This window comes from Phascolarctos cinereus, unplaced genomic scaffold, assembly GCF_003287225.1.
Source record: "Phascolarctos cinereus isolate Bilbo 61053 unplaced genomic scaffold, phaCin_HiC Scaffold_726;HRSCAF=1367, whole genome shotgun sequence".
NCBI lineage: Eukaryota > Metazoa > Chordata > Mammalia > Diprotodontia > Phascolarctidae > Phascolarctos > Phascolarctos cinereus.
Genome location: NW_027556098.1, coordinates 346,675,774 through 346,701,792, shown reverse-complemented (window position 1 = coordinate 346,701,792; position 26,019 = coordinate 346,675,774). Strand labels below are relative to the sequence as shown.

General features: G+C 38.3%; 1 protein-coding gene across 2 annotated transcripts in view; it reads right to left on the bottom strand.

The window, feature by feature from the left end:
- Nucleotides 1–1,113: 1,113 nt before the first annotated feature.
- The window catches only part of SMAD9 (SMAD family member 9), a 105,499-nt gene continuing 80,593 nt past the window's right edge, over nucleotides 1,114–26,019 (bottom strand). Inside the window, exons 4-7 of one of the 2 annotated variants that reach the window (XM_020967859.2) lie at nucleotides 19,702–19,812; nucleotides 17,631–17,852; nucleotides 10,947–11,203; nucleotides 1,114–5,832 (exon numbers count right to left, since the gene is read on the bottom strand). In XM_020967859.2, coding sequence (XP_020823518.1) covers nucleotides 5,689–5,832; nucleotides 10,947–11,203; nucleotides 17,631–17,852; nucleotides 19,702–19,812 — 734 coding nt within the window. In that variant the 3' untranslated portion in view covers nucleotides 1,114–5,688. The remainder of the gene's footprint in view (nucleotides 5,833–10,946; nucleotides 11,204–17,630; nucleotides 17,853–19,701; nucleotides 19,813–26,019) is intronic. The other variant, XM_078156980.1, reaches the window with a different exon arrangement.

Genomic DNA, 26,019 nt, shown 5'->3' with positions numbered 1-26,019 from the left:
TCCATGATCCTATCCCTATACAACTGTAATACCATTTTACATTTGCTACCACACTGAGCTAAGGTTATACAAGCTTCTCTAAATTTCCTCTTGGTAGTTACTGTGAATGTATTACCCTCCTCCAAATTCTGTTCTTACTATTCTAAAACTTAAGTTGATTTTTGACTCTTAAAAGTAAAATGTGTATCATTAAAGAAATACCCACTACCACCCCGTGTAGTACTACACACATACACACAGATCAGCTTATTGTGGTGGTACTGTTTGTCCTTCATTTTGAAAAGCACAAATGACATCACATGGTGATGTCTTGACTTGCATGTGAGTTGGAATTTAAGTGAGGCAGAGCTGCACAAAGTCATCAGCCTCACTCTCCCCTCCTGAGTCACTTAAGTCCAGTAGTAAGACAGAAGTTAGGATGACTAGTGATGGCTTAGGATGCAGTAGATGATCTTGGCATCTTCAGTGTCTGACCAGTCTAAGTGCTCCACTGTGCCAGCTTCAGCCATCTTCATAGCCATTGAAACAAATTCTCATTTGCCCATTTGACAGGGAAAAGTCTTCAAATACTTGGGGCATCAACAGGTTTGAGGCCTACTGGTTACTACCTTCAAAATGGTCTAGCTCATCTGCTGAGGTGGTGTATGGGGGTGCAGCCACTGTGCATGCTACAGCTTCTTGAAGCCATAGGTAAAAGTTGGATTAATCAGGTGAACACCAAAGGTGGATTAGCACTGAAAAGGGCCGGGCAAGCCCTCACACCAAAGGTGGTAGTCCTCCTGAACACCCCACACCATTGAACTTCAAGGCAGATGAGCTAAATTTGAGTCTTGACTCAGCCACTTATAAACTGTGTTCCCTTAAGCTTAATCTCTATGAACCTTCGTTTCCACATCTGTAAAATGGAGATATTACTTGACCTAGCTACCTCACAGAGGTCTTATGTAGGTAGTGCTTTGCAACTGTGAAGTGTTACATAAATGAAAGCTATTATAATTCTGACCCATTTCTATAAAAGGGTGGTTTCATCTTCAGTTGGCATTGAATATTTTATCCAATTGCTTGGCAGAGAGTGCTTTCAGTAAGAATGGGAACAAAAGAAATCGGAAAACATAGAGATACAATATTCTTTATTCATAAACTATCAGATCGACAGATCACATATGCACTTAGAAGGCCAGCTACACTTAGCTGCTACAGCCAAAGGTTCTAGTATACCTAAATGGAAACAGCTTTTCAGGTTTTGGCGTTAATTTTAACTTACACAACATTGTACAGGATCACCTCCTCTTGTCATTAAATTGAATATTGTTAGGAAAGACGAGTTTGGCGTGATAGTTAGTTTCTAGTTCAACCAGTATATATGGAGTAAATTCTAGGGATGCAGTCCCAGTGACACAGGAATGCCAGCACCCCAGGCCTGACTGAAAGGTTCAACAAGGACCACTGCATATTTTCATCTATTTTTTTTTTGCTATGGGAACAACCAGTTTCCTTAAAGACACTAAAAATACAGGAATTCTACATTCTTGGTTTTTTGTGTGTTTTTGTGTTTTCTGTGATTTACAACAAGCATAAAAGTTGAAAGCAACTGTGTTTAAAAGTGGCACTTTAATAGTTCCAAAGCACTGGCAACTATTAAAATATCACCTGCCACAAACAAATACTTCATCCCAATTTCTTAACAGGAAAATAACCGACTTGCACCACAGGATAAACACTCTGAGTGCTGTGAGCAGGTCAAAATATCATTATTTTCTCTTGGTACATGCTGTTCTTCCATAGCAACCTGAAGCTTACTCTGAATTACTGATTCAGAGAAATGCTTAAAATGGTAATCTACAAAAACCTACCTTTGGTAGTGCCCCTCCAAGAGTGGTTATTATACTTGGGGGGGCAGCCTGACTTGAAAGGAGGGCATTGGGAATTTTATTTGGGGTCGAATATCAATACTGGTTTATAATTACTGGGTTGCAAAAAACAATTAAATCTTCTGTATTTCTCATCCATCCTGACTGATGGCCAAAAGTGACTAGATGGAATTTCAACCCCTTTAGATACCAATTTGGTAATCTCATTTCTTTGCTGCAGAAGTTATAGGATCTAGAGCTGGAAAGGACCTTTTAGCTCGTCTATTCCAACTCTTTCCCTGCCCCCATTTTATAGACGAGAAAACTGAGCTCAGATCCCAAGAAGTAAAATCACACAAAAATAAAGCAGCAGAACCGAGATTTGAAACTAGAGCGTTTGGCTCTAAATGTAGTGATCTTTCCACTACAGCTTTCCATTCTGCCTCACACAGGTCCAGTCCCACACGTATCTTTGGCGTATTATTGTGAAAGTTTCAAAAGTGACATGTCATTTTTATGTCATAGAAAGAACACTGAAGCTCAGACACAGAAGTCTTCAGTTCAACTCTCAACTCTATACCTCACTAGCTATGAGACCTTGGAGAAATTGTTTAACCACTCTGAATCTCAGTTCATCGATTTGTTGTTGTTATTGTTGTTCAGTCATGTCTTACTCTCTGTGACCCCATTTGGGGTTTTCTTGGCAAAGATACAGGAGTGGTTTGCCATTTCCTTCTCCAACTCATTTTACATGTCACGTAGATGAGGAAATTGCAGCAAACAGGGTTAAGTGACTTGCCCAGGGTCACACAGCTAGTAAGCTGTCTGAAGCCGTATTGAACTCAGGTCTTCCTGATTCCAGACTTGGTGCTCTATCCACTGCACCCTCCAGCTCAGGTGGGGGAAATAATTCATACTGCCTGCCTCACTGAATTATGGTGATAAAAGTGCTTTGTAAGCTGGAAAGTGCTATATTAGTGTACACTATGTACTAGGTAACTACATGAAAGCCAAAAATATTTAAAAATAAACAATTATGAGTAGCCAGTTTAAGTTAATTGCTCTGCTTCTTATAACAAGTTTAATGACTCATCTGTGTAAGGGCATTTATATGAGTGGTATGGCTGTACTTATTTTGTAGAATTCCAAAATACTGGAAACAGAATTCCCCCAAAATATGAAAATGAAGGAAGGGGGAAATGAATGTTATAAGTTGTTCTTTTTAATAAAATGATTATTTTAGAGTTTTAAAATAGGAAGATTGCTTTTCAAACTTTTTTCATTAGTTGACTAAACAGTAAATAGAAGCCTAACTTCAATGTAAAAAGATGATTTAATTGATGCAATAAGTTTCAAATAACATTATCCATATTAAATGACAATGTTTCTTGCATAGATAACTGGAGATTATATATATATATGCATATAAATACATATATACTATATATGACACTTATTTTTAATATAATTTACTACAGGGCTGTTATTTCCAAACTTTAAAAAATACATTTATGTTTTTCAACATAATTGGTTTCCTTTGTACCCTATATATTTTATTTTATGCATGTTAAAACATGATTCTCAGAAAGGGTCCTTAGGCTTTACGAGGCTGCCATTGGGGTCCATGACACACAAAAAGGGTTAAGGACCCTTGATTTAATAGCACTTAACTCGCCTATGCATTATTATTGGAAACAGTTCAGAAAAAACAGCCTGCTGACAAAAGTATCTTCCTTCACCATAACTATCAATCCAACCTTAGAGGCACAGCCTGCCTGCCTAACATCAGTAATTAGTTCCTTGAAAATATGATGCTCAACAATGTGAAGCTGAAAGAGTCCTGGGGTGAGGAAACACTTGGGGTCACATCCCGATTCTGCCACATACTAGTGTTGTGGACTTGAACTAGCTGCTTAATCTCCCCAAGCCTCAGTTTCTTCGCCAGTAAAATGAAAACAATAAGTCTACCCTTCCTAAGTAGCTCACAGGGCCAACGGAAGGATCAGATGATGGTACGTACACTACTTTGTCAATCTGAAGCAACACAGGATGTTATCTGTTATCAGTGTTATTATTAGACAAAGGAGCATTTGGAAGGGGGGGGCAGGGGAGGTGGCTCCACAGGCACAATAATATAAATGGGGAACCAGCTGAATGCTACGGCTGGACTTGGTGGTCTCCGCTTAAAATGTATGACCAATGGAGGCAGCATGATGTGCTGAGAAGATTATTAAACTCAACGTCAGAAGATCTGAGTTCAAATCCTGGTTCTCTTGCTTGCTGGCTATGTGGCCTTGGGCAACTTCACTTTTCTGGCTTTACCATATCTATAGAATGAAGAAATTAAACTACAAGATTTCTAAGGTTTCTTTTAGTTCTGAAATATAATTTTCAAGCATTTGTGAAAAATATTTCCAAGATGATGCAGTGCTTAGCGGGTGTTTTTTTTTCCATAAATATTTCTTATTTTTCATACTTAGAAAGTGAGAGCATTCTGCAGTATACAGTTTTTAAAAGATCTTCCATTGTTCAGCACTCCCTCCTATAAGAATTCAAGGGAACTCGGAAGCAATTAACATTTTATTTGTGAAGTTTTTAGGCATCATGGCAAGAGATGGAGGCCGCAGCAGTCAGGTGAGCAGGTGAGTCAGGTGAGCAGATGAGTCAGTCTGGAAGGCCACCCTGCTTCACGATTAGATCAGGTCAAAAGGACTGGCCTCCTGGAAGCTGTACCATGGCAATGGAAGTACAGACCTTCTTTTGGGACCTAGCTATTGCTCTGTCTCCTCCCATGACAACTGTTATTCACTCCCAATGGCAAGATAAATTAAGAGGACCTGGTCCAAATACCTACAAACACATGAAGGAGGGATTTCCCAGGTGAAAAATGGCTTCTAGAGCCAAAATCCCATCTGATTTATTAACATGTTCCTGGCCCCCAGCAAATCACTTATGTCTGAGCCTTTGTTCCTTATCTGTAAAACAGGCACACTTTTGCTAACTACCACACAGTGTTATTGTGAAAAAAGTACCTTGTAAATGTTAAAGTGCTATATAAATGAATTATTATTACTATCACCCAAGCCATGTCATGTTCTTAGCAACTTATTTTTCTGTCCATTTCCTCCATTAGAAATTGCTTCTTAGAGAAGAAACTCTACCATGATGGACTACATTAAAACATAACTCTAAACTTCACAGTTCCTGTCTCTTTTCCCATCATAACTTAAATTCTTTTTAAAATGTACCATTAATATCAGCTGAATAGTCTAGTTATGAATAGTCCTATTTCAGAAACAAAAGATGTCTACATGACTTTATCTTGTAAAATTCATTTTATATGTTTGATTTGTTCTTGCCAATAGCACTAATAGTGGAATCATTTTAAAATATGTGAACTTGGGTATTTTGTTTTGTTTGAAAATGTTATTTGCCTGGGTGCTGCTAGTACCATATATTTTCTGTATAAACAGTTAAAAATATTCCACTGACCCAGAATACTCCCCATGTCTTGCAGTAATATGACAGACAGCAGCTGCTTTTCTCATTCTAGCAATATCCTACAAAAGCTATTGACACAATGTCCCTCATTTCTCCTCTGACAAAAGCTGCTTCTTAACATAGCACAGACACAATAAATCTGACTTTCTAATTTCATTGTACTGGCATCCTTCTAACTTGAAAGCACAAAACAGATTGTGAAAAAAAAAATATGGCTAGTATATAATTTGTATTTACATATATATTTAGAAACTTCAGTTAATTGCAAATATGAAATGATATGTCACTGCCTGCAATAGCATCTATTCTATTAGAAGGGTAGTTTTAGAGATCACTGTTAAGATACTGAAGAAATTGGGTTATGTGGTGAACCCATCTGTGTCAGAACTTTGTCCAGCCACTGCAATGGTCCATGAAGATGAATCTCAATCCAGCAGGGGGTGCTGGTGACATCCTGACGGTGATATTCAGCTCCCCAGCCCTGAAAACCAGAAGTACAGGGAAAGGTGATTATTTCTGATTTGGTCATTAGCTGGCATTTATAGAGCACTCTTTTCTCTATATATCATCTTGCCTTGTGGTCTCTATTCGAAATTCTGAAGCTGGCAGATTCCCACCAAACACCCCCACAAGCAAAGGATTTTTAAGTCAGAGGATCTGAGTTCAGATCTTGGCTTTGCCACCTGAGTGATCTTGGGTTTCAATTTCCTCAGCTGTAAAAAAAATCCTTGTAGATCCCTTCCTGCTTTAGGCCTATTGTCTTATGAACTGTAAGCTTCTGGAGCAAAGGAACATATTTTGCACTTATTTGTATCCCTTTTCAAACCTAACAAAGAGTATATAGTTGCAATCAACTAATAAACATTTATTAAGCATCTACTAAAGTCCAGGCATTGTGCTATATAGTATTAAACAAAGAGTTGTTGAATAAATAAAACAAAAAATATTTGAGGGAGTAGGTTTAGATCAGTGGTTTCAAACTCAAACAGAAATAGATCCCTGTTGGCCACATACTGAAGTAGAAAACCACAAATATTATCGATGTTATATTTTTATTTTGTTAAACATTTCCCAATTACATTTTATTCTGGCTCAGGCTGATACAGGTAAGTTTGACAGTGGTTTAGATGACCCCCTAAGCTTGAAATGTATGATTAATGTAATGATGGGGGCAGCCTGGCCAATGGGGAAACAGTCTCTGGAACCTGCATATTCCCTGCCTAGGTCCAGTCCAAGAAATCATGTGAAAATTTCGACTGGACCAGGCAGGGAATACAGGATGCCCCCAAAGCTTTACTTCAGTTTTAAGCTTTACTAGCTCAGGCTTTGGGGACATCCTCTGTTATGCTAAGACCATTGACCCTCCACTGGCCACCTCTGTTACACTAAAATAACAAAATCTTGGAGTTACAAGGTCAGAGTTGTAGCCAGCTCAGACCTTCAAAGGTGTACTTTCCTATTTATAGATTGCCCAGGTCCTTTATTTCTCTTTCATCTTGATGGGGTGCTAATGATGGACCCCTAAAAGGCCCTGGACTTTCCCACATGGCCCAGGTCCCTGGCGTTCACCTGGGGTACCCAACCCCCTTCTCAGTTCCTTGCTTTGTGTCTTTGACCCTGCCCCAATCTCCAATTCTCTACCTCTAACCCAGCCCAGCCCTCATTCTCTGCACCTGGCCCCACGCTAGACCACTACTCCTTGATTACAACTAGACCTCTCCCATGTGGCCCAGGTCCCTGGCATTCACCTGGGGCACCCAGACCTTCCAGGTCCTTCTACATTACCTCCCAGTCATCCCTGCCTACTGTCCACTCCCTTCCAGATCTTCCCACAGTCTTATTCTATAAAAGGTCTATCTTGCCTCCTTTAAGGTGCTCAAATTCCTTAGGAATCTGGCCTGGTTTTCAATACAAGTGTCACAAATGGGTGAATTCTTAAAATCTTGCCCACTCCCACCAGTGTTTTAATAAACCTTATCTCTGGCTGAAAAGAAGGCTTGGGTTGAATTCATGTGGAGCAGGACCCATGTCATATGCCCTTGAATTTTGAGGTTCCCAACACCCCTAGACCTCAACAATCTGACTGCCTTTTGGCCATTCTGTGTTTATCAATAACCATAGTGTAGACAAATGACAAAACCTCAAGCAAGTCAATTTGCTTGAAATCAGTATAATACAGTTAAAGAAAAATTCCTTGGGGTGGTGATTTAAAACATTGGTTGAGATAAAGTCTCAGTATTTCTAGTAGATTTCAATTAACTGTGTAGTCCCCAACCCCCACTATTAGGGATGATGAAGTATACTTAGCCATCTGGTTTTGTTATCGTTGCTGTTGTTGCTTTAATCACTGGTGCCTGACAGTTCGTGTTTATAAAACATATTGCTTTTCCAATCATGAGTAGTCCATTATCTGAGTTACATAATTACATTAATCTAAAAGTTGAATATCAAAGAAACACATTGGCTAACCCTATGAAAATCAGACTATTAAGTATGTATAATAGTATAATTAACTACAGTGTACTAATATTAGTTGTTCTAAGGACAATGAACTATAAAAATAATTTTAACAGTACAAGTGAATGCTTATGAAATAGTCATGTGCTGCCCTCTGCTGGCTCTAGGGAAGCTAAGAACTGCCAGCATGTTTCCATGTCAGGAACTTTTCAACACTTTAAAACTATTTGTGTGCAAAGACTAGAAAGTAAGTTCCTTTATTTTTGCCACTAACAAAAAAATGCTCATTAAGAAGTAATTTACTGGTATAAACTAAAGTCTTGCTTCTTATTCTCAAATTTCTCTTGAAATTATCAGTGAAGAAGGGTTTTTAAAGGCATTAAAATGACAAAATAAAACTTGTGTATGAAAACAGGAAAATAATATTTCAAAGAATGGCAACTCCTTTAACTAGCTCCCAACTTTACCCCAATAGTATCAGAGAGAGCAGGAAAAAACCATGAGAGAGAGAGAACAGAGGGGTCAAAGAATTACGGAATCTCCAAGTTCAAAATTTTATCAGGAGCCATCTAATCCAACAAGCAATGATCTAGTCTGTGTGTGAGAGGGAACCCAACACCTCTCAAAGCAGCCCATCTCCTTTTGGACACCCCTGATTTTCAAAGGAAGAATTTCCTCATATCAAACCTTACTTAGCTTCCCTCTAACTTTACCCATTACTCCTAATTTTGCCTTATTCGGCTAAGCAGAACAAGCCTTCACACTACAACCCTTTCAATACTTGAACACAGCTTAACGTCGCCACTTTCCTTTCCTTTGCAGGTTAAACATCCCCAGTTTCTTGTACTAATTCTCTTATGACATGGCCTCTAGATCAACTTCTAGATATCCTTTAACTTTAACTTATCAATGACTTTGCTAAGGTGTGACACCAACAACTAAACATGATACTCCACGTGTGGTTTGAACATAGCATGACTATCACCTCCCATGTTTTAGACACTAATATTAATAGCTTATATTTATATAGTGCTTTAGTGTTTACAAACATTGTTTCATGTCATCCTCACACCACCTCTGGGAGGTTAAGGTGCTATCATCATCATTTTGCTGTTGTTCAGCTGTTTTCCAGCCGTATCTGACTCTTCGTGACCCCATTTGGGGTTTTCTTGGCAAAGATACTGGAATGGTTTGCCATTTCCTTCTCCAGCTCCTTTTACAGATGAGGAAACTGAGGCAAACAAGGTTAAGTGACTTGCCTAGCATCACATAGATAGTAAGTGTCTGAGGCCACACTTGAACTCAGGTCTTCCTTTCTCCAGACCCAGTGCTCTATCCACTGTACCACCATACTGCCCCATCATCATTTTACAGATGAGAACAATGACACAGACAGAGGTTCAGGGACTTGCCCAAATCATATAGTTAGCAAGTATCTGAGGATGAATTTTAACTCAGATCTTTCTCACTCCAAGTGCAGCCAATTCAACACCTTTCTTAGTGCAGCATAAGATTGCATTAACTTTTTTTTTATTGCCACATCACTGCTGACACATATTGCTCCTTCAGTAAACTATACCCCAAAATAGTTTCCATCAAGGTTATGTCTACCTACATTTTCCCCATCTTATACTTGTGAATCTTATTTACTGAATGCCACGTGAGCCTTTACATATTTCTGTATTGAATTTCATCTTTTTTAGATTTGGTTCATTGTTCTAGCCTTTTATGATCTTTTTATATCATACCCAACCTTATGACATTTATTAGGCTCACAATCTTTGCCTCTAAATCAATGCCAAATATATTCAGTCACACAAGGTAGATCACAAATGCACTCCCTCTGAGCAAACAGTATAATTAATTACTATTCCTTGAGTCTATTTGTTCAACCAGATTCCAAATTTACTTAACTGTTCTATCATCTGGTATACATCTCTCCATCTTGTCAACAAAGACAACACAAGAGATTTCATCAAATGCTTTGTTAAATAAAATCCAGGTAAATTCTATCTGCAGCATTCCCCTTATCTAACAGTCTGGCAACCTTGTCAAAAAAGGAAATGAAAATGAGCTTGCCATGGCCTATTCTTGATGAAGTCATTCTGGCACTTAGTGATTTTCACTTCCATTTTTAGATATTCACAAACCATCCATTTAATAATACATTCTCAAATTCTGCCAGGGCCTGAAGTTAAGCTCACTGGCATACAGTTCACTGAATCTACTCTTTTCATTTATGAAAATAAGGAGAACATTTACCCTTCTCCAGCCCTGTTCTACCTCTCCTCATTCTTCAGGATCTTTCAAAGAGGAGTAACAATCAAATGCCCCAGTTCTCTCACTACAGTGGGATGTAATTTATCTAGGCCTAGGGTGACCTAAACTCCTCAAGAAGAGACAGTTGCTCTCTTACTACCTCCCTCCTTATCTTGAACTTCAAGTCCCCAGTAATCATTTTTGTGCTGCCCTTTCCAATCCAAAAATCACCTTCTCTGATGTTCCTTCCCCCGGGAAAAAAAAAAACAAACCAAAAAACAAACAAATACAAACAAACCCTGAAGCAAAAGAAGAGCTAAGTTCTGCTTTCTCTGCATCACTTATTATCACTGCCACCCTCGGCAGTTATCCTATTTCTCCATTGGGCCTCCTTTCCCCCCTAATTTAGTTGAAAAGTTCTTTTTTGTTTTCCTTAGCATTTGTCATCAGCCTCAGATAATCTGATTATCATTAATACTCTTCTGACAGAATAATGTCACCCTCTTGTACTCACCCTTCTTTACCTGACTTTGCATTCATGCTCTCTAAACCTAAGTTGGTTGAAGGACTTTCTTTGTAGCTACAATGGTATTTTTAAAGCTTTATCTTCCTCTTTGTATTGTTTTCTGCTTGCAACGTCTGAATTATATTTGGGGAGTTTTGTATCTCCCCTAGGTTAACTTCCCCGATAGAATTTTAGTTCAATCTTTTCCTCCCAACCCTTTGAAACCTACTCTCCACAAATCTAGGATGCATGATAGACCATGCCCGCATTTTTTCTTCTTTTACATCAGGAATCTGATTGTCAAATTATCACATCAGTCAAAGAAGCTATCTTTTTTTGTGTGTCTCCTAAGTCGAAAAGAAAGCAACCCTTACCTTAACAAAACTCATTCGAATAGTGCACATCTTGGTCAGCTCATAGACTACCTCAAAGCCATGGTTAACTGACTGTGCGAGCAGCTGGGCGAAGAGCTGATTGTTGAAAATCTTGAGGCTGCAGCCACTGGGGATCTTGCAGACAGTGGCTGGGTGAAAGCCATGCTGATAGTTGCAGTTACGGCTCTGTACAAAAATGCTGCTATCACTTACACATTCAGCATAAACTTCTCCTCCAACATAATATAGGTGAACACCTGCAAAGCCAGTGACAAGAAAAAAATTTTTTTCAGAATAATTCTAAAAATATATTTTTATTGATAATTTTAGACTTTCCTTTGGACTGTCCCATTTAATTTACACAGCACATTATCATCACCCCTTTATCCATATAACTTCCAAAATCCCAGAGCTTAATATATAGTTGTAATTTCACCTATTTCTAAATGCTTATTTCATAAAGAAAACTGAATGTGACATGTATTTGGTATAGGAAAAAAGTCTGCTCTAGAGGACTTTAAATGAAAATTTTAACTTAGTTTCATACTTTCCAGTAATCTTAAAATCAATTATAGTTTGTAAATTCTTAAATTAATATTATTAAAAGGCTATGTAATATTAAGGGCTACAAAATGATCTTTATACTCATTGACAATATAGATGTAGTATAAAATTTCCAGTTTCAAAAAAGAAATTTTTACATAGGTACATATGTTTATCTATATGTCCTTCTAATTATACATAGCTACTTACATAAATCTAAAGTCTAATGTATTTTTATCAAGTTGCTTTACACCTTGAAATTAATATGCAAGGAAGCATCTTGGGGCCACCGAAATTTGCTTTCTAAAATTAGAAGAGAATTTGAAAATTCTCCTTACAGAAAAATTTTTTAAAAATCCATTCCAACTCTGAAAGTCAGAATTAATTTAAACATATTTAGAGCAAGAAACTGATATGAAATATAAGGAATTTTTACTGTAAGAAATAATTTAAAAATAGAAAGTTAGAAATTTTATTAATTTCCTTGACTAGAGGTATTTTGTGTTTTCTTTTTGTCCAAGCAACTTGGTTAAGTGACTTGCCCAGGGTCACACAGCTAGTAAGTATTATGTGTCTAAAGCCGCATTTGAACTCAGGTCCTCCTGACTCCAAGGCTGGTACTCTATCCACTGCGCCACCCCCAGCTGCCCACTGACTAGAGAGTTTTAAGAATAGAATTGATCGCTGTAGTTTAGAGCAGTAGTAGCAATTTGAGATAATTATTTGATGCACTCCACTATTCTTTGCCACCCATAGCTTTTTTTTTCTTTCTTTCTCTTTCTGTCTCCTTTCTCTATTTTAGAATCCAACACCCTCATTTCATAGATGAGGAAAATGGTGTCTGGAAACATTAAATGTTTTGACCAAGATCACAAAGGCAGCTTGTATGCAAGGGTGAGAAAAAAACCTCAGATTTCCTGACTGCCTATCCAGTGGTCTTCCTCTATATCATGTGCTTTTCTCACTCACTTCTTTTCTTTTTCATCTTCTCTTCTCATTCTCCACCACTTATACCTTTTACCTGTCATTGGGATCCACAGGCATTATTTAGTCTCACTCAAGACCCGATCAGAAAGGTTTCTCCTCTCTATGGTAGGTAATCAGAAAGCTAGTTATACTGGAAGACAGTTTCTTGTCAATATTCTTGGGGAATAAGTAACAATGTATTGTGAGGAGGGTAGCAAAAATTGACGTCTTCATTTTAATGCCAATGCGTATATCAGGGAAAATTGCTGTTTGATTTTTATAAAAAATGGATTCAGGGCTTGTGTTTTGTACTTAACTACAAGGCTCAATTCGATGACTTCTGCTTATAAAGTTCTTTTTGATCTAATATGTCTAACCAATAAATGTGTTTATCTGGGTCTGGTCTTTATTTGGGTCATGATTCACACTCCTATTAATATCTTACTTACATCCATAGCCCACAGTGCTTGTGGTGACAGAAGCTGTGGAAATATTTTGGTCTTCTAGGTATAGTTTTTTTTTTCCTTTCCCACTACCTAGAGGACATTTAGAAGATAAGGGATTTTAGCACCAAGAAAGAAGTATTTGGCAGCCTCAGTTCGATGGGTGAGAAAATATTTCATTACTCCTGCTGAGTAACAGCATGGCAGGACATAGAATTACAGTCTTTGGCAAGGGGCAACTCATCTACAGAGGATCTAAATGGTCAAAGGATTTTATCTGAATCCAATTTATATCCCCAAATAATGACTTTAAACTACATCTGCAAAATTCATGGCCTTTATGAATCAGAAGTTCAGCCTATCCACGTAGAATTGGCACTGAAATTGGAACATTATTTTTTATTAAATGATCTGCCATTTGCTTTACATGTGACAATTATTTTTAGGAAACAGTTTCTTTGGAATGGCAGTCCCATTCCATTTACATATACTAGCTTACAACTCTTTCACTTGCATGTTTCTTCTATTAATAAAACCAAGGTTTGGGCTTTTTTTTCCATTTCTGAATCTTTCACCTCACTAAGATACAATAGAAAATATAATTCTGGGAGCCTAAAACTCATTATCTGTGAGTTTGTGAGTTTTCTATTTCTTCTGATACTTTCTCTTTAAAAGGAACCCAAAAAAATGCAGATATGCAATTGTGCTGCATCCTACATTTTGCCAGAATGGGATTATCTTCTGGCTTACTAATATTTTCTTTAAATGCTTAAAATCTACCATTATCATTAAAATGAGTAATTTTTATAATTTATAATACATTCAAAAAAGTACAAATAATGCCTTACTTTTAAATTTTATGATTATGTAATAGCACAAAGAAAATATTTTGATTACTGTAGCTGACCTGCCACTAATAAACTCAGATCCCAAAGAAACATGATTTCTGGGGGTCCATGAGTCCCAAATAACATGGTTCTTAATATCCTAGACTGTCTGCTGCATAGGCTTCTACAGAGTAGGCTTCCAGATCTAGCAAGCATCCTTTTCATTATGAGAAGCTTGAGGTCCTTGACTGAGGCAAAGGTGTGAAAAGGTGGGGGGGAATCATTCACTCTTCTTCATGTCCATGAAACAAAAACAAAAAGGCCCTGAGCCTTGCTGTTCTCCTCCCAATAATGGGCTGCTTTATCGTAATGGTGTATACAAGTGTCAGACTATAAAAGGTTGTGAAGAGATTGGACAGAGACAAAATGGAAACAAGTGAGCAAAGATCATTCCATCCATTTAACTGAGAAATAAAGAAATGAAATTATGGCTGAAGAAGGAAACAAGGTGAAAAAAAGTTTTTAATGATAGAGAAACTTATGCACATTCAAGGACAAAGGCAATCTGAAAACTATTGCCACCTCAAGAAAATCTAGTCCTAATATCGTCCACCACCAGGAGGCAATGGTTCATTAGTTTAAAGCACAGAGCAAATATAGTCAAGGACACCTTTTCTTAAAGCATCATTCTCTAACCGGAATTTGACCAATTTCCTCACAACAGAAATGCAATAATAATTACTTATCAATGACAGCTGCAAAAACACTTTTGTAAGAGCCACATGTTTGAAAAGTAAAAGCGATATCACAGATATTCTCATTTATCCTCATAACACATCTCGCTAATGCAAAGTGAAGTTGCTGGAGCCTTACTCACAATTCTGAACCACTTTAGAATTATGCTAACAGCCCATCTGGAGAAAGAGACAAAGAGTATTCCATACTATTACATTAGCTGTAAAGATCATTCCAAAATTCACTCTAATCATATAACTTTGTGCACAGGCAAACAGCAAATAGGTCTTCTATCTGATGAGTATTTTCATACCATTTTAGAGAGACAAAATCGAAAAGATGGGTTTAAGTGACTTGGAATATAAAATCTGCTAACTGAGAATACAATGCTCTAATTTTTAGACAACCTCTAAAATTGCCTCTAAAATCAAGTGGAGACTTCTTAAGCCTAAGTAGTACTAGTTAGTCTGTGGCTAAATCATGGTTACAACTGATTACAGCACCTTGCTGGGAGTCTAAGGCCACATGTTCAATCCTCCAAACAGCGCTTAACTGTGCTCCTTTGTATGCTTATAGGCTACAGTTTTAAGTCTAGCCAGCTATCTTGAAAATGTGTGCCCTTGATCACGAGGTTAAGTAAAAGAATGTGGATAAATCAGCACAAACCTACCACTGTTAATGGAAAAACAATTCCAAATGATATTCTACTAATAGGGCAGTTGTTGTTTGTCCTTCATTCTCGAAGAGAACCATGACATCAGGAAGATGATGCCATGACTTGCAAGTGAATAGGATTTAAGGGAGGGAGGGCTGTGCAAAGTCACCAGCCTCACTTTCTATTCCAGAGCCATTTGGGTCCAGTGGCAAGGGATAGATCAGGACAACTGGAGATGGCCCAGGATGCAGTAGGGGAGATCTTGGCCTTTTAAAGTAAAAAATGGCAGGGGGAGCAGTAGGCTAGAGTGGGCTGGAAAGAGAAAAATAAAAATGTAGCCCCAAAACTCGGGTGCAAAACATTAGCAACTCAAGTACAAGGCAGAAGGCACAGTCAGAGCATCAACTTGGGCAACCAGGAGGTGCAGTGGAGGGACTGCTAGAATCAACAGGACCTGAGTTCAAAGCCTGTCTCAGACACTCAATAACTGTGTGTGATCCTGGGTAAGTCATTTAACCTCTGCCTGCCCCAGTAAAATGGGGATCTATAAAATGAAGATAACAATTGCACCTACTTCACAAGATTGTTGTGAGGATAACTGAGATAACTGCTTTGTAGATCTTAAAACACTATTTAAAGCTGCATATCATTATTACCTCTCTACATAAAGGATTCATCAGTGATAATTCAATTAGTCTCTCAGTCTTCAACCTAAAGAGCCAGTGAGTGTTTATCTTAGTGGATTTAATGAATTTAACCTGCTCCTAACCAATGGTTTATATACAGTACCTAGAAAAAAAAGGAATTTAAATAGTAGATCAGGAAGAACACTGATTACATTACCAACTGAGAGTGGGAGGGGAAGGACAGGGATCTTCAAGAGATTTTTAAAGGGAGATCAGAAAACTCTGTTGTTAGGTTGGTTTGAATGCAGAAATTTGGGGCAGCTAGGTGGCGCAGTGGATAGAGCACTAGCCCTGGAGTCAGGAGGACCTGAGTTCAAATCTGGCATCAGACCCATAACACTCACTAGCTGTGTGACCCTGGGCAAGTCACTTAACCCCAATTGTCTCACCAAAAAATCCCAAGAAACCAAAAAATGTCCATTTGCCTTGTGAAGTTAATACAGTCTAAGTTTAGGGGCAGGTAGGTGGCTCAGTGGATAAAGCTCCAGCCTTGGAGTCAGGAGGACCTGAGTTCAAATCTGGCATGACACTTGACACTTAACACTTACTAGCTGTGTGACCTTGGACAAGTCATTTAACCCCAACTGCCTCCTCCAAAAAAATAATGAATGCAGAAATTTGGTATGAACCTGTAATTTCATGAGGTACTTGCCTTTCCAGTGCAAATCCAGCCATTGTGCAACTCAGAGTCTTAGAGCATTGCCTGAGGCCCTGAGAAATTAGTCTGTAGCCCTAGACCAGTACCAGTCAGAGGGAGGGGCTTCCTGACTCCAAGGCCAGCTGTTCTCTATCCACAAAGTGTGAGCTTCTCCCTTGTACTGATTTGCATGTTGTCTCCCTCCCCCACACCCCCACCTTCGACTGTGAGCAACTTGAAAGCAAGCACTGGAGTTTTGGGGTTTTTTGTCTTCCTCTGTGTCTCCAGTGCGGAGCGCCTGGCACAGAGTAGGTGCTTAATACATGCTGCTGACTGACTGACTTCTAGACTACTAGTTTTCTAACTTGTTTGAGATCTTGAATCCTATGGAGGATGTGGATCACCCTCACTAGTTTGCCCTAGCTAGTTTCTGTTGCATAGAAGTAACAGCTGAAGACAAATTTATAAACATAAGTTTTGCTTTGTTTTCTCTTTGTAGCCTTAGCAGAGGCCTAAATCTGCCCTTTCACAGAGAAGGGTATGCAGAGTTTTACCACCTCACCCCTAAACTTTTACAAAGAAAAAATACTCTCCTGGCTAGAGAATGTCCTAGCTTAGTCCTGACGGCCAATCAGCCTATTCACTGTGAGACTCAAAGAAGTACCATATCACATTAAAAGTCCCCAGCCCAGTTATGATGCCTTTACCCTACTAAAGAAAACATAAATAAAGTATTTGGTTAATATCTAGTTTATATGCAATGTTTTTTAAGTTAGTAACTGGAAAAAAAAGCTGCTCTTAAGTGGCCATAATCCTGAGAAGACTTTTCTTCACAAGTCATCTCAGAAATCACTTTTGATACGTTTGAATAACGACCTAGTACTTATATAAAACATTTATCACAATGACTCAGCATGCTCTCACAGCTAACATCTCATTTGTCACCACATCTCAATAAGATAAATTCAGGGAAAGTATTATTTTGCCTATTTCATAGACAGAACCCAGTGACAGAAATTGTGACTTGTCCAAGGTCAAACAGTTCATATATTGTGGAGCCAAGCCCAGAACGTCATTCACTTGGCTTATAAGCCCCATGAGCTCTCCATTATGTTATTCTGATGATATATGGGTGGTATCTCTATCTATTCCCAAGTTCACACTTACAAAGAATATAAACACTTGTTCTTACCCTTTCCTATATGTCTCCGAGTATTTTCTATTGTTGAGTTTCTGTTTACATTAGAAAGAAGTCCAAGGCAGAACCTGTTCCTGTTATTTGAAGGATCTGTAAATCCATCTATGAGTACACTTCTAGAAGAAGCCTGAAAAGTCTCCCCGACTCGGTTGTTGAGTTCATAGTAGGCAACAGAACACCAGTGCTGAGGCTCTTCATAACAAACAGGTCGAAAGTCTAAAGGAAAAGAAATCAGGTTATGGATCGTTGTCATAATAAGTCTTTACTTGGGCTTCATATTCCAGGATCCAGTGAGTCAACCCTTTCGGGAGCAAGTAGGCTGCTGCTGTTTAATTTTTCTCTCAAACCCATCATTTTTCTGGAGGTTTCAGTGGTAAATGATGATTTGCAGCTAGTTAGCTCAGTTGAGTAGTGCTCTTCTAAAAAGCCCATGTTTTAATCGCCTCTATGAGCCAAAGAGTTTTGTTCTGTCCCACAGACAGCACTCCCAGCTCTGGGCTAAGAGTCTTACAAACATGCACGGAGTAGTTATAAAGGGAGGGGAAGACCAGACCAAACAGTATGTTAGGTTACCAGGGCAAGTCACTCCCCTCTGTAGAAGATATATTACTTAAAACAATTGCCCTGCTATAGATTCATAGTGTTATTTTTGTCTATGAAGGGCAATGAATGAATGCTCAACAAGAAGCAATGATAGGCAGCACACCACTTCCCAAACAAGAGCCTAGAACAAATGAATGAATTTTGTTAAAGTAAAAACCAATCTGAAAATCTATCCAGGAATGAATGAATGTACAAGAAAAACTGTCCTCACTAGCATAGGTTTTCATTCTCCTTTCTGCCTCATGTACAGTATTTAATCATCTAAAGCCATTAGTGACTTCAAAGGAAAGTGATTTCTTTGAGAATCATAGAATTTAGGCTGACCTTCAAGGTCAACTAGCCTAAGGCTTACAAAGGAAACCAAAGGTTAATAAAAATATATATGTAAATTTTTTTTTCCATTCCCATTCACAGACTCCATGAAATCTATCCATGGACTCCTCAGAGGGCTGTGAACCCAAGGTTAAGAACTCTTGCTAAATTTTAGCCACTAAGTTATTCTTACAAGGCAGGATCTAGACCAATGGTTGGAAACTACATGGAGAATAATTTTTTTATTTAATTTGAGGAAAACTTCCTAACAATCAGAACTGCTCCAAAGTGGAACCCACTGCCCCAGAAGCCCACCATTACTTGAGGTTTTCAAACAGTGGCTAGATGACCACTTGTGAAGAGAATTCACATTTCAGAGTAAAAGACATCTGTAGTGCCTTCTAATGCTGAGTCCATGAGTTATCAGAAAATCACAGAATTGCAAAATGCTGGAAGGAATCTTAGCAATCATCTAGTCCAAGGGCCTTATTTTGCAGATGTGGAAACTGAGAGCTAGCAAAAGGGAAAGTCACTTGCACTGGATCACATTACTAACAAATGGCAATGCCAAGGGGAAAAACCAAGTCTTCCAACTCCAAGCCTAAAAATGCTCTTTTCACTATCTCACTGAGCTTTCAACCCATGAGAATGTTTAAAATCATTAAGTTTCATGGGAATCCTACAATTTAAGAGCTCAAAGGAACTTCAGAAGTATAGGGGAAAAAAAGATTTTCATGAAATTTTCCAGGAATACATTTGCTACCTAAAGAGAAGTGACGCTTGAATAAATAAATAAATCTGTGGAGGTTTTTAAAGGATACATTTTCTAACCTGAATAATTATTAGTAAAAATTAGAATAGATTCTCCTCACTTATAGTAGCACACTGTGTAAATATTAAAGATGACAGATTTATAAGCACAAAAGTTAAAATGAATAATTAACTTATTCCAAGAGTCAAGGTGACAAGAAAACCAGTCCTTGCTCTGGTCTGGGGAGGCTATCAAATAGAAGTTAAGACGTCACAGAAGACCACAAAGGAAATCACAAGTTAAATAACAATTCTTCACTTTTAGAGGGAAACAAGGGAGAGGATGGTAAGAATTACTACCCAAAAGTATCAGTGTTTAGTGCTTCATCCACAAATTTACCTCCATTAGGCAATGATAGCACTAAATGGCTGTCAGCTGTGGCATCTAGAGGTCGTCCATTGTGGCTCCCTGGTGTTTCTGTGGCATGATAAGGTGGGGGTGGTGTATCAACTAAAGAAAAAAAGCAATAAAAAAAGAAAATCATCAAATCAACCAATTCCTTAAGGACAGACTGATTCCCCCCTCCTTTGCAGCTAAACCCTGTAACCCCCATAGGCAGTATCACTGCAGGAGGGAAAAGAACTGATACTGAAGATGGTGCTCAGCATTGCCAACATGGAAGGGAAAAAAGACTTGCTACTCTTAGATTCCTGGTAAAGGATTGGTTAGCTTTCCCTTGGCTTCAGGAATGGTCAAAGGATGATAACTACTTCATGACTGTTTTTCAAATCTAAGTTTGATAGCAGGAAGATGTAGTTTTCCTCAATGACAAAACAGGGAAAAATCTGCCTAATTGACTGTGTAGGAAGAAAGCTACACTTTTGGATAAACTTCTCTTTTGCATTTTTGGGACAGCCAGCTGTCAGTAGCAGAATGTCTACTAGGCTGTTCTGCTGCTCACATGCCCCAGGGTATATGCTTGGAAACAGAAGTTCAGCTAGAATAACAGTAGGAGGGGAAGGGGGATAAGAAAAGGGGGGGGGGAGTGATAGAAGGGAGGGCAGATTGGGGGGAAGGGGTAGTCAGATGCAAAACACTTTTGAGGAGGGACCGGGTAAAAAGAGAGAGAATAGAATAAAGAGGGGTGGGAGGAATAGGAGGGAGGGAAATACAGCTGGCAATCCTAACTGTGAAAAAAATTTGCAGCAAGTCATTTCTCAAACATATAGAGAAATGAGTCAAATTTATTAAAAAAAAAAAGCCATTCCCCAATTGATAAATGATCAAAAGATACAATCAGTTTTCAGATGAAGTAATAAAAGCTATCTATAGCCATGTGAAAAAATATTCTAACTCACTATTGATTGGAGAAATGCAAATTAAAACAATTCTAAGGTATTATCTCATATCTATTAGATTGTCTAACAAGACAGAAAAGGTAAATGACAAATGTTGGAGTGGATGTGGGGGAAAGGAGACACTGATGTGCTGTTGGTGGAGTTGTGGACTGATTCAACCATTCTGTATAGCAATTTGAACTATGCCCAAAGGGCTATAAAACCGGACATACCTTTTGACTTCACAATACCACTACTAGGTCTGTATTCCAAAAGAGCTAAAAAACAAACAGGAAAAGTACCTATATGTACAAAAATATTTATAGCGGCTCTTTTCTGGGAGTAAAGAATTAGAAATTGAGGGGACACCCATCAATTGGGGAATGGCTGAATAAGCTGTGGTATGTGATTATGATGGAATACCATTGTACTATAAGAAATGATGTGCAGGATGCTCTCAGAAAAACCTGGAAAGACTTGCATGGGCTGATACAAAGTGAAATGTACTGTGTACAAAGTAACAGCAATATTGTAAGATGATCAGCTGTGAATGGCTAATTGTTCTCAGCAATACAACAAAGCAAGAAAACTGAAGGACTTACAACAAAAATGCTATTTATCCTTCCCCAGAGAAAGAACTAATGGTGTCTGAATACAGATTAAAGGATACTTTTGTTACTCTTTATTTTTCTTGAGGTTTTTTTTGTCTATGTTTTCTTTCACAACATGATTCTTATGGATATGTTTAACATGACTACATGTTGTATAACCTATATAAAATTGTTTGGGGAGGGAGGAAGGGAGAGAATTTGGAACTCAGTTTTAAAAATGAATGTTAAAAATTATTTTTACATGTCACTGAGGAAAAAAATATTAAATAAGTAAAAAAAATTAATGGGAAAAAACAGAATAATAGTTAATGATCTGTCTAGGGTCATATTTATGGTTGAATCAGATGTGGTCTTGAAGCCAGATCTTTTGACTGTTCCTTTACACTACTTTTCCTCTCTCCCCGAAATCAAATTGTGTCTTGTGGGTAGAAGAGCCATGAGTAAGAAGGAAGGGTGAATTCTCTTTACACAAATACATGTAAAGGCTACTATCCCCAAAGATTCTGTAGGGAGTGACATAAAGATACATACGGAATGAGAGAAGAGAAATCCCTCCTAACCTCTTCATATTTGGCACATAGATAAAAGTCCTTTGAGAATGCACCTCGTGGCATTAGGTACATAGCAGGCTAGTTGTCAAAACCTGCTGAATCAAGCTGAACTGAAGCATTCCTTGGGTTAGTGGAAAAGTGCCCAAGCCAAAGGTAGAACAAGAAAGGAGCAAGGAAAGAGCTTGTTGGTTGTCATTCACTGCAGCCCCAGTGCTCAGTTAACAAGCATTTGTTAGGCATTTTGTGGCACATACTGTGCTAAGTGCTGAGCTTATAGATACAAGCAAAAAGAAAGCCAGTCCCAGCCCTCGAGGGAAAGTTTACATTCTAATGTTATTGGTCACTCTTTGTAACCCATTTTTGGGGTTTTCTCTCTTTTTAAAAAAAATATTATTTTATTTTTTTCCAATTACATGTAAAGACAATTTTGAGGGTTTTCTTGGCAGAGGTACTGTTGACTGGTTTGCCATTTCCTTCTCCAGCTCATTTTATAGATGAAGAAATTGAAGCAAACAGGGTTAAGTGACTTGCCCAGGTCACACAGCTAGTGAGTATCTGAGGTCACATTTGAACTCAGGCCCTTTCTCCAGGCCCAGTGCTGTATCCACCGCACCACCTAGCTGCTCAATTACACTCTGATAGGGGAAGACAATACATAACAGGAAAGTAAGAAGCGTGGATGGTCTGGGCCCTTCCTCAAAATGGAGGTTCCAGAAGGAATTCACCAATGGGAGAATGGGATATAATTAGTACTTCAAAAATACTTTTTTTTTAAAACCACTCAGGCTAGAAGTTCAGTGACTACCCACAGGTCTAATGCCAATATAAGTTGGCATAGAAGCTCTGACTTGCTCTGTTTTTCTGATCTGGACCAGTTTGTCCTATCTTGTTTAGCCTGCTGCTCATCATACTGGTACCAGATTTAGTACAGAAACCTGACTGGCTTTAGTTGTCCTAAAGCTCAGCACTCCCAAGCGATCCACCAGCAGGGGTCTGCTGGAGACGGCTTGACCTGCCTCAGAACAGCCAATTGTTAAGTTTTCAGTGTGAGCATTTACACCGCAGAAATTGGCAAAAGCTGCAAATCTGGATTTGATTTATTGTTTTGTTGATTATTTAGGTTGAGGAAAGTGATAATGAAAATGTCATACGCATGTTTTTTGCAGTGAGATAGTAAACATTTACCAGAGTACTGCTGTCCAACCTCATCCACCCCAACAACAAGGATTACAGACATGGGCTACCATGCTTGCTGACTGACTGACTGACTATTGATTCTAATGTGAGACAGGGATGAAAGCACTAGCCATGAGGTTAGGAAACATGTATTCTAGACTTGCAGCTCTATGACTCTGGCCAAGTCACTTACTCTTTCTGGTCTCAGTTTCCCCATCTGTAAAATAAGGGGGTTATAGACTAGATGATCTCTAAGCTCCCTCCTGGCTTTAAAAATTATATGATTCTAAATCTATTTGGTTCCATATCAACCAAATAAAAAGAGTTTGTTTTGAGGTGAGAAAACAATAGTTATTTACTTTTTCAAGAAACTACAGAGGGATGATCTCCCAATAAGCTTAAAAGAAGGTAGTTATAACATGATTTACCACTGGAAAGAAAAAGAAAGAAGTCAAGTCCATTAATTTAACCAAAGCCAAAGTCAATATATAAACTGCTTTAAGTAGTTTTTACATGAGTAATCCAATATAAATAATAATAGTTAGCATGTATATAGAGAGCTTTACAAATATCTCCCTTTGTGGGAGGTAAGTGCTATTATTATTCCCATTTTACAGATGAGGAAAAGGCAGGCAGAGGTTAAATGATTTGCCTAGGGTCACATAGCTATTAAATGTCAGAGGCTTGGGTTGAACTCAGGTCTTCTTGATTCCAGGCCTACCACTTGGAGCACTGCGGTGCTACCTGATTATAAAATCACTTCCAGAACATAGGAGTTGAAAGGAATCATAGGACTATAGGATTTAAAGTTGTAAGTAACCACAGAGATCATTTCAAATGCAGCTGGTTCAACTTCTTGTCCTATGCAGGAATCTCCTTTACAAAATCCCTAACAGCCTTGGTCATTCAGCTTCTACTGATGAGGAACTTACTACCTAACAAAACAGTCCATAACATTTTTAATAACCCTAATTGTTTGAAAATTCTTCCTTCCATAAGGAGAAAATCTCTCCCCTATAACTCTACTCTCTAGAACTGCCAAATAGAAATAGCATACATTATAAAAGAACTTGGGGGGGGAAGGGGAGGCACAGAAAGCCAAGATAGAGGAGAAAAGGCAGGGACTCACCTGAGCTCTCCCAAATTCCTCCCCCAAACAACTTTAAATAATGCCTCAAAATGAATTCTGGAGTGGCAGAGCCTACAAAAGAATAAGGTAAAACAATTTTCCAACCAAAGTTGGCAGAATAGGTCTGTCACACTAGGGTGAGATTAGAGCAGAGTCTAGTGTAGCCCCGGTGCAGGCTGCTCCTTAGCAAAGCAGTAGCAGGCTTGGTGGGCAACTGAATCAGTGGTTGCAGCAGTGGCTTCCAGAGCTCTCAACCCACAAATAGTAAGAGAGTCAGATTATTGGTCAGAAGGAGATTACAGGAGTTCCTTTGCTTGCACTGTGTGCACTGCCCATACTCAGATCCAGGTCACAGTCCTGGGTGAGGAGGAGCACTAGAATGCCAGTGCTTGCAGCTACAAGGGGAACATGGTCATAGTTCAAGGGAGGAAAAGAGTGCCCATGGTCTCTCACAGACTAGAGAACAGTCCAGGAGACTGGTAAACACACTTCTCTTTATGTCATATCGCATTGGAAGAACTGAAAACATAGAGAGTCCTTGAACCAGCTCTGAAAATAGCTGCACAAAAAACCTGAAGCTTAGGACAGTGCCCCCTCCCATCCTGAGAGCAGAGTCCAACTTTAAAATAAAATTCAAAGTGAAGAAATAGGCTGGAAAAAATGAGCAAACCAAAAATAAAAACACCTGACCATAGAAAGTTACTATAGTGACAGAGAAGATCAAAACATAAACTCAGAAGAAGACAACAAAGTTAAAATTGCTATCTTCAAAGTCTCAAAGAAAAATGTGAATTGGTCTTACACCCAAAAAGAATTCCTGGAAGAGGTCAAAAAGGATTTTAAAAATCAAATAAGAGAAGTAGAAGAAAAACGGAGAAAAGAAATGAGAGCAAAAAAGAATCAATAAGCTTGGTAAAGGAAGCTCAAAAATACTGAAGAAAATAACACCTTGAAAAACACAATAGGCTAAATAGTAAAAGAGGCACAGAAATCCACTGAAAAGAACTTCTTCATAAAAAGCAGAATTGACTAAAGGGAAAAAAAATGTACAAAAATTCACTGAAGAGCAGAACTCCTTAAAAAGTAGAACTAACCAAATGGAAAAAAAAATGCACAAAAATTCACTGAAGAAAATAACTCCTTAAAAAGTAAGATTGTCCAAATATAAAAGGAGGTACAAAAGCTCACTGAAAAAAGTAATGCCTTAAAAATTAGGATTAGGCAAGTGGAAGCTAATGACTCCATAAGACAACAAGAAATAATAAAACAAAATCAAAAGAATGAAAAAATAGAAGAAAATGTGAAATATCTTACTGGTAAAACAACAGACCTGGAAAACAGATCCAGGAGAGGTACTTTAAGAATTATTGGACTACCTGAAAACCATGATAAAAAGAAAGAGCTTAGACATTATCTCTCAAGGAATTATCAAGGAACACTGCCCTGATATTCTAGACTAGAGGGTAAAATAGAAATTCAAAGAATCCACTCATCACCTTCTGAAAAAGATCCCAAAATGAAAACTTTCAGGAATATTGTAACCAAATGCCAGAGCTCCCAGGTCAAGGAGAAAATATTACAAGCAGCCAGAAAGAGATAATTCACATAACATGGAGTCACAGTCAAGATAACACAAGATTTAGCAGCTTCTACATTAAAGGACTGGAGGGCTTGGAATATGATATTCTGAAGGGCAAAGGAGCTAGGATTACAACTAAGAATTATCTACCCAGCAAAACTGAGTATAATCCTTCAGGGAGAAAAATGGATATTCAATGAAATAGAGGTCTTACAAGCATTCCTGATGAAAAGAACAGAAAATCTGACTTTCAAATGAGACTATTTCATGCTGCATCTCTAAACTGTAAGGGAAAAAAGTCATTTTTTTCTACCCAATAGCCCTTCATATCTGA